The 14,034-nt window shown below is 35.8% G+C and overlaps 1 protein-coding gene across 10 annotated transcripts in view; it reads left to right on the top strand.

Moving 5' to 3' along the window:
* Positions 1–14,034, top strand: part of PKHD1 (PKHD1 ciliary IPT domain containing fibrocystin/polyductin) — a 448,592-nt gene that overhangs the window by 288,337 nt on the left and 146,221 nt on the right. For all 10 annotated transcript variants that reach the window (XM_079147500.1, XM_079147498.1, XM_079147502.1 and 7 more), the window contains one exon: positions 1,382–1,519. In XM_079147500.1, the coding sequence (XP_079003626.1) occupies positions 1,382–1,519 (138 nt within the window). The remainder of the gene's footprint in view (positions 1–1,381; positions 1,520–14,034) is intronic.

The raw sequence follows: 14,034 nt of genomic DNA on the forward strand, positions 1-14,034 counted from the left end.
GCTGGACTTCTTGTCCAACTGAGGAACAAAGGAGGAAGAGAGAACATACAGGACCCATGGACTAGGCCTGGAGATGTCATACCAACTCTGCCTTCATTCAATGAATACAACTGGGTTGCATAGCTTCATCTAACTTCAAAAGAGGCTGGAAACTAGTTAGGCTAGTTAGAGACTAGAGAGTCTATTAGACTGGAGTCTAACTGTGAACCAAGAAGAAACAGGAATGATTGGTTTATGGCCCTATAGTCTCTGCCACACGAGTGTATAACTTGAAAAGCAGGCAAGGGCTAAGAAAGACAATGCATAGCAAGTTAATTTGCTTGGACAGGTCCTTAAGAACAGCAGGGTGCATTGTTTCCTGGACTGAGAAATGAGATTATGTTAACAAAAGAACTCTTTAAAAATCTTTACATGTGTCAGTGATTATGGTACTTGAAATTTAAGCAGAAACATTTATTTTGATATCTTTAATTCTTGCTGAATTACTAGTAAGCTTTAGAAAGTAACGCTTAATACTTTGGCATACATGAAATATTTACTACTTTAAATGAGAATGTTTTATTCATATATTACTTTATTGTTCATTTCAGACAAAATCCATGGTGATTTCTTCTGAAGTTTTATGGGAAAAGATTTTATGAAAGGGGAGATGAAGAAAAATGGTTTTAAGTTGTCCGTGAGCTCTATAAGCATACCAAGCAAATGGACAACAGAACAAATAATGATTTCATCAAGTACTTGCTAAGCATGCACTGCATATATTACCTTACACAGTGGTAATTAGAGAATTGCAAATGACTTGCTAGGAGTATCTAAGTACTTTAGATCCATTAACTCATTTGATCCTCACAAAATTTCTAGGAATGAAGATTTTGTATTATTATGCCCATTTCACAGACAAGATAACTGAGGTATAAAGGGACAAAGTTATTGGTCTACACTTTAGTAAGTAGTTGAGCTAGGATTTACATCCCATTCTTTTGCCTTATGAGGTCCAGGACATATCTACTGATCTATGTCTCCCTGAAACTAGAGACCAAAGTAAAGGGACAGGCATGAAGGGCAGGGAACTCACTTGATCTGTGTGTTCACAACTGAAGTGAAGGCTTGGGCAGCTGTTTGGGACATGAACAATGCCTTTCAGCCACAACACTTGTTGTGTTAGGCAATGGCAGCATTTACTATTCATGGCTCCCTGCCTATCCTTTCAATAAGGCCTGGCCTCTGGCAAACTCTGTTCTTTCAGATGCTGCACCTGTCCTGGCATAAGTCGCAATGTAAACAGCTCCTGAATTGCCAGGGGAACCTCACAAAAAAATCACTGGAAGAAAGAAGGTGATGCTTGCCTTAGGTCTGTGTCTAATTTCTTTTTCTTTTGCAGACCGGACTGTTCTTGTGGATATCGATCTTCCCTTCCTCAGAGGCCTCTATGTGCTGGGTACTTTAGAGTTCCCTGTGGACAGAAGCAATGTGCTGAGCGTGGCATGCCTGGTCATCCTAGGAGGGGAGTTGAAAGTCGGTGAGTAAAAGCACAGGGATGGGCAGCAGCCTGGGAATTAGGCTTGGTGAGAAAGGCTCTTGGAAATGGATGGTGGCACCAAGCAGTGGCTTAACCAAAGCTGCGAAGGGCTAAGGCAAGGGGTGAGTTTGCTAATAGAACTGTGGACATGGACAGAGGTGACTTCTGTCGGTCATTTTCTTATATCCACCCTCTATAATCAGTCCATGGGTCTGACCTAGAGTCTCTATGCTGCTGCTCATTTGGAGTGCTTTTTGCCTCCTCCAGGTTACAGATCAGTTCCTCTGTTAGTTATTTGTATTACAATTTATGTGGCTCACTCTTTCAGAAAATATCATTGATGGAATTGAGAGCCTCTAATGAACTACTGTACAATAAAATTTCAATCATCCTTTCAACATAATTCCTTCAGAAAACTGAACTTCAGAAAACCAACCTTATGTGCTAAGACTTGATTGGGGGCAGATAATCCCAGAAGTGTGAGAATGAAGGGAAAAGAAAAGTGAGAGAGAAAAGAAGGAAAATCGATCAAATGCAAGGTGACCTCTCACCCCTCTCAAGGAAGCATTGCTGTTTGCTTGGTTGTATAGGATGCTTTGAAAGAAGACTTGGGTCAATATTAGGCAGGTGATGAGGAGAAAGCCAGAAATGTATATGATCACCCTCAGTGATTAACATCTCTTTTTTTTTTTTTTTTTTTTTTAATTCTGTGTCTACCTGGAAATCTAGTGGAGGGGGCCAGATAACTCAGGAGATGCTAGGAGATTAAGGTCCTCCAGTTAGGAATTGAGGCCTGTTGCTGATGTCTCAGCCAGGGAAAATTGAATGAGGAGTGGTATATTCAATAGATTGGCTACTTAGTTTAAAAAATAATAAACAAACAAACCATGAGTTGCTATCAAGAGATTATATACTTGGAACTACTGTAATCGTAAGTACAAATGCTGAATAGTTATATGCTGACCCCAAAGGAACTACCCTTGAATATATAAAGACATTCTATTTTTACCTCTAAAAGAAGATTAAAAGAAAGTTCTCAGGAAAAAAAAAAAAAAAAAAAAAAAACCTATCCCAAAGAAAGAAATCTTTGATGGGAAGGAAATCTTTAGATGTCATTGTTTAGTATCACCTACATTTTAGATTTTCTGGTGGGAGAGCATTCTTGGCCTAACTATCTGTACATAACTTAAATCACTGTAAGAACATTCCTGAAAAAATGAGGAGGATGTCTCTTCTTGAGCAGGAGAGAATTCACTGATGCAGTTGATAGAGACCAGCAGCATCCTGGGACCCCGAGCCGGGCAGGGAAGGACAGAGTGTGGAAAGGGAGATGAAGACAGACGCATTCCAGCACAGTCCCCTTCCAGCTACCATGACAGACACAGTTCTCTTATGACAGCCAATGATTAACCCGACTTGCTTCAGCCAAGCCAGGCCCTCAGACCTGCCAGCTGGGTTGTCAACCCTAATTCCCACTCTTTTTTTCTGTGTGAGGTCAAAATACATATCTCCACATGGTGACTCTCTTGTAGGAATTATTTTCCCTTGGTTTCAGAGAATCTAAGACTTTTTACTTGCCACTTACCTTGATTATTTCAGTTCATCTTTCCACAGGGAGGAAATACTTTCGGATTCTGAACTTTTCCTCCCAAATTAGTAGTATTTGCCCATCTGTTTAGTATTCTTACCAAACCCTCATCTAATTCACTGAGAGAAATATTTCATAAAACTGGGCCCTGCTTTTGTTACTAGAGAACTTCTTTCAGGTTGGTATTTTCTATCGCTAAAGTTAGTCTTTTGAAAGTTATTTTTAGTGTTTCTGGAATTACCACAGTGTATAACTTATGTGCTGAATATCTGCACCTTTGAAGAGAAGTTATACTATGTCAATTTCCAGTTTTGCCTTATAAATTCCAAATCTTATTTTTAAGTTTCTTCATGTTCAACTTTATTTTTACCCATCACTAAATAATGGTGTATTCTTTTTCTCTGCACATCATCCATGTGTTCCAGGCCTAAAGGTTGATTATTGGAACCCATCTGCCCAATCCTATGTGTGTTATGCCTGAAGGAAGACTTTCAACCCATCTGTCCAATTTTACCACACCCTAAAGAAATCCCAACATGAAATAGATAATGTGACTAGTTAGTAAACAAACTTAATAGATGTGGACATTGGCACAGAGTGCTGCCAGAATGTATCTGCTATCTGATGCCATTTGATCCAAGTCCCCACAGTATGGAATCCTATTTCTTGGTGGTCCTGCTTTTAAGGCAAGTGGAGCTGGCAAAAGGTGCCAATTGACTTTTAGTAGAGTAAAATCATAGAATTCTGGAGTTAGAAGGAAATTCAAGATCAAAGCTTTGCTCAGAGGGCTACAGCTGTATCACAAATGCCAGGCTCAATTTAGTTCTTTCTGTTCAGTGCGTGTCTCATTAGTCTGATAGAGCACTTTAGATAAGCTTAAAGCACTTCACTCCTGTGTCCATTCTTTCATTTATCATTCCTATTCAGAACCTACCTTGTGCCAAGACCACGGGAGATGTTGAGTATATAGAAATAGAAATCATGAACCCTTGCTTTCAAAAGGTGTCTAAATAAAACAATGGAGAAAAACAAGTCAAAGCAATCGTGGACAAGTTCAACAATCAACAATCTGTTGAACTGGAGAGGGTTTAAAGATTCAGGAAGATTGCTGAAGACATATATTTATGAACTATCATTATACTGGTAGAGGAGGCATGTGCCTGCATGTAAGCTTTATGTGGAATGATGGTAGTAGATGAAGGCTCTTGGCCATTTAAACCATGCCATGGGTAATCACTGGATTACTACACAGGGAAATGGTGTGACTCGGTTTTGGTCTTAGCAGTGTGGAGTTATTTTGGAAGAAACAGTGAAAAACAAAAAACAAATTATAAAACTGTCTGATTGTATCTAAGGTACTGGAGTTAAGTAGGAAGGAACAAATTAGGAAAATTTGAGAAAAAAAAAATCACTAGAATCTAGTGACCATTTTGATGTGCTGTTTAAGATACATCCTAGGCTCTGGACCGGGAGATTCTTGTCAGTGAATTTGCAAGGAATGAATCCCCTTTTCACCACTTGTTAGTTTAGTGACCCTGGACAATTATCAAGAACTAGTTGTATCAGTTTCCTTATCTCTAAAATGGAAAAATAGTAATCTTATTTCAAAGATTTTTATGAAAATTAAATGAGCTAATATTTATTCAAGTGCTTGAACACCATTGGCACATAGTAAGCCCTGTGCAGTGGTAGGTTAAATAAATAAACTCATACATCTCAAGCTTAGATTTCAATGGAATAGGCAAGGTGCAACCTCTAAAGAGAAAACAGATTTACGAAAAAGGAACCTAAGAGAGAAGTCTGTGCTGAAGGTGTATAAATACATGTAGAATCATGAGCCTGATTTCAAAATCAAAGATAAGAATAAATAAATCAAACAGAATTTGGGGATAGAGAAGGAAAATGACCTAAAGAGTGCCAGACTTTTAAGGATGGTAAGGGAATCTGATCTGAGCTCAAGAAGGAGAAAGGAAAACACACATACACACACACACACAAACACACACACAATGCAACGCTTATGCTATATTGGTGGAAAGGAAATGAAGTGACAATGGAATCTCATCTTGAAACAAATGAGGAAATTCATAGGAATGAAGGACTGCTCAATAGAATGAGATTCAGCAAAGGGGACAAAGTAGGAGAAAAAAATTGTCCATCTTGTTCTGGCTTTTTGTTTTTTATAACGACTGATTAAATATAATCTTGACACAAATGTTACTTTTCATGGGAAGCAAATAACAACATATTTCTTAAGAGGTAGTAACTCTTAATAAGTGCAATATAATTTCTCTATTCTTTAACAACTTCATTTTTCGCTTATTTTTTCGTGTAACTGACATCTACATATCATCATTGAAAATGAACCGTTGTCCATATTGAGTGACAAACCTCACTCATCAAACCTATACAGAGTTTCTTTCATAAATAACTAACTTACATTTTTATAAGAAGAAATAGGAGAAAATAAGTGGGATATTAGGGAGATAACTCCTCTGATGTAGTGACTTTTCACTTTCATTTATAAGTGTCTGTTCCTTTCTCCTCTCCTTCAACCTTTCTTTCTCTCTCATTGAATGCCAGCTCAGTGACAGAAGTGTTCCTGGGACTGGAATGTTCACCATTGATCAAGACAGATGAGATTCCTGTTGGCATTCTTTTGTTGGGGAAAAATAAATAAATGGGAAAAATAGCTATACATGCTTCAGAGGAAAACTAAGTAGGGGGATAATTTCAACAGAGGTCTAGGTTGGACGTTGTCCACCACAGGTTACTTAGTAAAAGGCCTTTCCGAAGCGTGGAGCTGACCTCAGACCCCAAAGACAGGAAGGGACTAGACCTGAAAAACATTTGGACAAAGAGCTTCAGACAGGAGGAAAAGTTAGTGCAAAATTCCTGAGGCAGGAATGTGCTTTCAATGTTGGTGAGGCTGTGACGGGCCACTCTTGCTGTAGATGGTGATGCACAGTAATGGATATCTGAGTATCATGAACTTCAGGATGTAGGCTGGATTTCAAAGTATACAGTGCTGTTTTCTAAAGCATAATAGAAAAAGTGATCCAATTTGTGCTGATAATTGCTATTTCTTAATATACATACATACGTATATATACAAACTATATATATATATAAACTGAGATTCTGAAGGGCTGCTTATTTGTTTCATAGTCTTATATTTGGTGTAAAGAACAAGACCAAGACAGACTGCTTTAGCTCCCTTTATTGCTCAGCCTTCAAGCTCCCCACAAGAACTACCTTTACTATGAAGCTTTTCCTGTCACCATTCATTAAATTTCAGTATGCCCTTTTTTCGGGTCCATTCTACTTATTCATGTTGTCATTTTATGGCTGTAAAGTGGTATGTATTCATAAATGTCCTTTCCCTTAAATGATAGACGTCTTCAGAAATCTAGGATTTTAGAAAATCCTAGTCCCTTCTGCTTAATAGGCTTCTGATAATGTATGTATGACTAATTAGCACACACAGAAATGCATGGAGATATCTGGTTCTATTTTCAGCTCAGTACTTTTTTCTTGCAACACATCATACTTAAATGTCTGCATCTGTGAAGAAGGAATTATAGTGTTAATGTTTACATGACTGTAATAATTTATTTCCTATATGAAAGGAACAAAGCAAGTGTAAAATCACATCAAAAAGTTTGGTGATTTCATACAAATCCAAATTCAATTTTTACAGTCTGTTTAGGACAGATGAAAAATGCCTGACTCGAAATCAGATCAATAAAATTAGTGTGTTGAGTGTTTTTTTTTTAATTTTAATTTATTTTTATTGTAAACAAATGGGATACATGTTATTTCTGTTTGTACATGGAGTAACAGCATATCATTTGCATAGTCATATATTTACATAGGGTAATGATGTTTGATTCATTCTGTTATTTTTTCCTTCCCCCACCCCTCCCCCCTCTCTTTTTCCTCTATACAGTCCCTCCTTCCTCCATTCTTGCCCCTTCCCACCCCCCATTTTGTGTCATCATCCGCTTATCAGTGAGATCATTCGCCTTTTGGATTTTTGAGATTGGCTTATCTCACTTAGCATGATATTCTCCAATTTCATCCATTTGCCTGCAAATGCCATAATTTTATCATTCTTTATGGCTGAGTAATATTCCATTGTATATATATATATATATATATATATATATATATATATATATACACATTCGGTTTCTTTATCCATTCATCAATTGAAGGACTTCTAGGTTGGTTCCACAGTCTGGCTATTGTGAATTGAGCAGCTATGAACATCGATGTGGTTGAATCTCTGTAGTATGCTGATTTTAAGTCCTTTGGGTATAGGCCAAGGAGTGGGATAGCTGGGTCAAATGGTGGGTCCATTCCAAGTTTTCTAAGGAATCTCCACACTGCTTTCCAGAGTGGCTGCACTAATTTACAGCCCCACCAGCAATGTATGAGTGTATCTTTTTCCCCACATCCTCACCAACACCTATTGTTGCTTGTATTCTTGAAAATCGCCATTCTAACTGGGGTGAGATGGAATCTTAGTATAGTTTTGATTTGCATTTCTCTTATTACTAGAGATGTTGAACATTTTTTCATATGTTTGTTGATTGCTTGTAGATCTTCTTCTGTGAAGTGTCTGTTCATATCCTTAGCCCATTTGTTGATTGGGTTATTTGTATTCTTCGTGTAGAGTTTTTTGAGTTCTTTATGTGTTGAGTGTTTTAAGTGTTTGCATTTATTTTTCACAAAGAGCCATCTGAACCCATCTCTCTCAGTCATGCTTCTTCCTAGTTAAAATGCTGTTCCTATGCCTTCACACATCTTTCTTGTTATCAAAGGTATCAGTGATGTTAGCATATTTTTCACCTAAATGTTCAGCTCATGGAAGACTGTTGCTGTCTTGTACTTTCAGAATTGCATATGAAAAATAATCTCACAATAGTTTATAGAAAGATTTCAGAGAGGATAACCATCAATAATAAATTTGTATAATTGTACTACTTTGGGGGGTACTGGGAATTGAACTATTTTGTATTTTATTTAGAGACGGTCTCACTGACTTGCTAAGTGCCTCGCTTTTGCTGAGGCTGGCTTTGAACTCGCGATTCTCCTGCTTCAACCTCCCCAGTCACTGGGATTACAGGTGTGGATCACTGTGCCCAGCCTGTATAATAATTATTATTGCATAATATAATTTATTATTGTATAATTTATTATTAAAATAGTAATATTAAATAAATGTATTATATAGTAGCACTGGGTAGATAGTAAATCATAAATTTGTATAATCATATTTGTATAATTTTGTATAATTTATTTGTATGATGTATTTGTTTTATACAAATAAATTTGTGTAATGACTATTCTGGTGATATTTAAAACTTAGCAGATCCTCAGTGATCGCTAGGTCAGCAAGGCATACTCTACACATCAGTGTAACTGGGACACAGCAGTTCATTGTTTCTTTGGCCCGTCACAGCCAGGTCATGTGATGAACTGCCTCATTGTCCAGTAATTATACGAGGAACTTGGGCTTCTAAAACTTGTCACATTTTGTTTTTCAGAGCCAGTGATGGTTATTTGTCAGCTCTGTCTCACATTCGTAGCCAGGAGCCTAAGGTCATCATTAGCACATGACTTTGATTGTCAGGAAATGAAGTACAAGGTCCTTGGAAGTTTCATTCATTGCTTCCATGATTGGGGTTTCTCAATCCTAAAGAAGAAAAATCCATACACAGTTTATTGCCTTCCAAACTGACAGTTCTGTAAGGCTCATTGGATGATTAAGTAATAAGAAGAAGACAAACCTGAGAAAAGTTTAGATTAAAACGTATCCTCCAGCCTAAAGCCACAATACCATTGAGCAGTCAGAGAACCTTGTGCGTGATGTTTGTTAAAAAACAATATATTAGGTTAAAGAAATATTAATAAATGTCCTCTTTCAAGTTTAGATCTTACTAGAAAACAATACAAATATACACTTAAGCTATAAATATAATTTTTACATAGATGTAACAGATGGTTTGTAAATTAATGAGGATTATCAGTCAACGAATCAGTTTATTTACATTGACAGTTTTCTAATCAAACTAATAATAGGCCAATAAACCAAAAATGTAACATCAAAAGGATGTGACTTTTAAATATTATACTTAATTCTTTGTCTTTTACAAGTACAGAAATAAAATACCATTTCTGTTCTCAGAACACATTTAATGAAACTGACATCTAACACATAATGTGTATTTCAAAATGAGGTGAAACAGAAAGATCTCTATTTTTTGATGGATATTATTCTTTCATAAAGATCACATTACCCTTGAATTTTTTGTATGTATTGTTAAGCAAAACATTAATACAAACAGAGTCTTCTGATCTACCACATACGTTTTCAGTAATCATGTTTAGGATTTTAATGTTGTCAATATCAGTATTTCCTAAACTGTACTTCTAACTCATAAACCTCTATAATAGTAACATAAACTTTCTTAAAGATCTATCCATTTCTATTTTAATTATTTTAAAAATCACATAGTAAGTCATTAAATAATAGTAACGTAAACTTTCCTAGAAATTATAAATTTTTATTTAATTATAAAAACAATCACAAAATGAATCACTAAATATTATTTAATTAATTTGTGAAAACAAAATAAAAAAAAACAGTTGAATAAGTGAATGATGTGTTTTTTGGGGGGGGAGATTAGAAAACTCTTGTAAGATTTAATGAATTTGAGAGGAATATTCTTTGTGTTCCTTACAGTTCCTTAGGTTGGTCAAATGAATGATCACTTAGTATTTGTGCCTCTGAAATGTTCAGTGTCTTGCACTTTACAAGGTAGACATTAATTGCTAAGAAGAGCTTGCTTTATTTTTCTTAATTTCCAAATTTAAATGTAACTTTGAAATAAATGTCATATTTTTATTTTTACCTCTACTGTTTTTACTATTATTACTATGAGTCAACATTTTTAAAGGCATGTTTTGTATTTAGACACTGTGCCTTGCACTGTTGAGATGCACTAAATCATTTAAACTGTATAAGAAATGGATGATATTATTGTTCCTGCTTTATCATTGGAATTCTCAGGCATATAGAAATGAATTAATCTGATAAACCTCATGTATGAAGATTTATGTATTTTGCAAGTAGTGAATGAATAATACATTTGCATATTTATTTTAATATTTTATCAATTGTTGATAAATTCAGAGGCATCATGGATGATAAAAAAATTTGTCACCCTGAACAAAGTCACTCTGTGAGGGGTTAGACTTAATTATATGATAGTGACTATTGGTTCTTTTAACCAGTTATTTTTAAATGTTTAAAATTCTCTTAAAATATATAAAATTATACATATTTATGGGGTACTCTGTGATGTTTTGATACATATATACATTGTGTGATATTCAAACCAGGATAAACATGTCTCTCTTTTCAAACATTTGTCATTTCTTACTTCATGGGCTGCAAGCTCCTTCCACCATCCATTTATTTTCTGGAAAAGAGTGTGTCAGTAATAACTGGGGCAAATATACACTGGGAATTAAAAGTTAGTTCAGAAAATAATATGCATCATAAATTAATTGGTTCAGATCCTTGTCTAGGATCTGATAGTAGGACCATCCTGGAGTCTACTGTGGAGGAAAATAGAGCAGCACATGAGAAAAATACTCATGATTTGAGTGTTGGTTTCCTAATCTATAGTTCATGTTCCATCATTATATTTATGGAATTTCAAGATTAATTCAGATACAAATACAAATTATTTTAAAACATAATTTGCTCTTTCTTTTTTTTTTTTTGTAGTGCTGGGGATTGAACCCAGGGTCTTGTGCTTGCAGGGCAAGCACTCTACCAATTGAGCTATATCCCCAGCCCTGCTATTTTCAATTCAGTGAATAGCACTTGAAAACGTATTCAGAAGATAGATTTATAATTTGGATGAGTTTTTTTTTTTTTTTTTTTTTTTGAGGTGCTGGAGATCAATCTTTTTTTTTTTTTAATCAATGAAACTTCCTGATGAGTGTCCTTGGAACATAATAATCACTTAATAAATTCTTGTTCATTTAATGTAATCAAATAATTTTTATAAATTCATTTTCCATTTTGGAAGATCTTATGAAATAATTACTCTTTTTAAGGACAATCTATTTTTTATTAACCTATTGAAGTCATTTATAATTTTCAGATTGAACTTTTTTCGACTATACATATTGAAAATGAATGTTCTCACTCTTTGTCTTGCTTTTCCATTGTCCTCATGGTATCTTCAGATAACTGGAAAATCTTTCCTTTCATATGACTCTTACTTTTCATTATGAATTGTACATTTTGATTGAACTACAGTCAGAAAGCATAAGTTATATAATTCTGATCCTTTAAAGTCTGTTAAACTTGCTTAATGTCATCATGTAATCAGTTCTTACAAATGTCTGAATGCTTGAAAAGAATGTACATTCTTTGTTGGTTTATTTTTTTCATCTCTGCTTATTATTCAAGCACTATATTTTTCAAAAGTGCTGTAACCTTATTTTATTTATTCTTTGAGTCAGGTGTGTTGACTTTTCCACTGTTGTTATAGATAAATCTATCTTCCTTGCAGTTCTCTCAAATTTTGCTTAGTTTGTGCATTTTGAAGCTACGATATTAAGTATAGACAAGTTAAAATTGTGAAATGAGGTTTTTTTTTTTTCACTTCTACAGGGGTTTTGTGTTTATTTCTAATTGTTTCCTGGTGGAGAAATGGTAAAAATTAACTAGCTCACAATTTCTGTATAAAATATTTACAAACGAATTCTGCAGACAACACACTGTTCATTTTCTTAGCTCACCAAGTAAAGGAGACAGGTAAAAGGCAGTTTTTGAACTCTTGAGGTAAAACATGGCATACTGGGACAGCTGGATAGGGCCACTTAACCCAGACTTAGTTGACAAAGAAATGTCCAAAGAGAGGTGCTATCTGAATTGTGTTTGACAATAAATAGGAGCCACGCTTCAAAGGGGAGTGGTGGTGTTCCAGGCACAGAGGGCAGAGGCAAGGGAGCAGGTGGAACATTAGGGCTTGGGAGTCAGCTATTGAGCTTGTGAGGAAGCCAGGGGATACAGAAAGGGGTTCCACATGATCTGAGACATTTCTAGTTGTTTGCTATTTCAAAGCATTTTAAAATATTTGTGTTTATTTATAAAAATAACATTGCAGCAAAGAATTTGGGCATTAAATTTTGTCCATACTAGCTCTTTAGGACAAATTTCTTGAAGTAGAATTACTGCACCAAGGGAACACAGACATTTTCATGCACAAAAGGAGGCATCCAAGTCAAGTCCATAGAAAACTTTTAGAAATCAATTAGAGGGTACCCAAGTGTTGAAGGGAGATTGAGTGTTAGGAAGAATGAGGGTGAAAAAAAAAAAAAAGACTGAAGGCTCTCATGTGCACAGAGAAAGCTGAGAGATTGGTAAGTAATCCAGTATGGGCTGGCCAAGTACAAGGTGTGGGAAGTCGTGTTGATAGAGTGGACTTATGTGTAAACTTGGATTTTACTTGATTCCATCAAAGAGGTTTAGTTAATAAAATAATAAAAGGTCCTTTCCCCTTTCTCTTACCTTTTGAAGTTCATAGAATCCATTTGTACCATATTCCCCAAATCATTTTAATGGTTATCTTTCATATACCAGAACTTATTTTCTTCCACCTCCCCAGGTGATTTTAGCATCTGGAACCTATTCTGTTTCCTCTCCGTTGCCCACCATCATGCTAAGTAATAGCAACTTTACTTTATTTCTCTTTTATTCCTCTAAATTCATACGTCCTAGAACTTCACCACCTAATAGCTATGTAATTTCTGACAAGTTACTTAACCTCTCTTTGCCTCAGTTTCCTCATGAGAACCTCTACCATATTCATCAAAAGCCTGCGAGAATGAAATGAAATCATGCTTGTGAAAACATCTGGAATGGCTTTGCAGGCAGTGACAATTCTTTTCCCTTCCATTATGCGTATATAAATTCCTCCAGATTTTACATGTTTCTTGCTATAGTTTGTGGTAGCAGGGAGGAGCTTTACATAGGTAAACTAAGGACAGACTGTCTTATCTGGAGCATCTTCTCTTAGAGGTGGCTACTCTTATTTAGAGGCAAAGTCTATGATGAAGAAAGTCCCTTATCTTTCTTTGCTAGATGTGAAAATACAACGAGGATCTCAGCCTTTAAAGTTTTCCATTTGCCAAGCTTTTACAAATTCAAGAAGCAGTGTGTTTTGATGTTAGAATAGCTTATATTGTTTTCTCTTAGCCTTGCCTCAATTCTGCCTAGTCTCTATCCTCTGCCCCTCCCTTCCCCCACATGAACAACAAAAAATCCAAACTCTGGTCACTTCGGATACCAAAGGATCATGGCAGGCTGACTAATTTTGCCCAGGCTTTCTGCGAAACTCCACATGTGCTGCAGTTTTGGGTTGCATAATTGATTTAATCTCTGATTTTAGAGAAACGCTGAACTCTTTTTGTGGGACTCTGCATATATTTCTCTAGGGCAAAAACTGTCCTACTTTTTCTCTCTGGTATCTGTTTAGTGCTAGGCCATTTTTTTTTTTTTTCCCTGAGACTTTAAACTACCCTCCGTGAAATAAATGAAATCACAGTTGGAAAACAGCTTACTGGACAGACTTATAACCGCAAGATAAGAGCTGTGCCATACACATTTCCTTAGCATTCTCCTCCTCCCCTGTGCCCCTTCTTCCTGCTCTAGCACATCTTTGTTTGAGCTGAGAAGATACACTTGTTTTTCAAATGGGGATTGGCATTACCTACACAGAGCAGCAGTGTACCTTAGTGTCCTATTGGAAATATGCAGGTGGTGGGCTCTAATCCTTGCTTTCTAGTAAACTGACTTGAAGTTCATTCACTTGCCCTCCTGATCCTTGCTATCAAAAGT

This window comes from Sciurus vulgaris (genome assembly GCF_902686455.1).
Source record: "Sciurus vulgaris genome assembly, chromosome: 7".
NCBI lineage: Eukaryota > Metazoa > Chordata > Mammalia > Rodentia > Sciuridae > Sciurus > Sciurus vulgaris.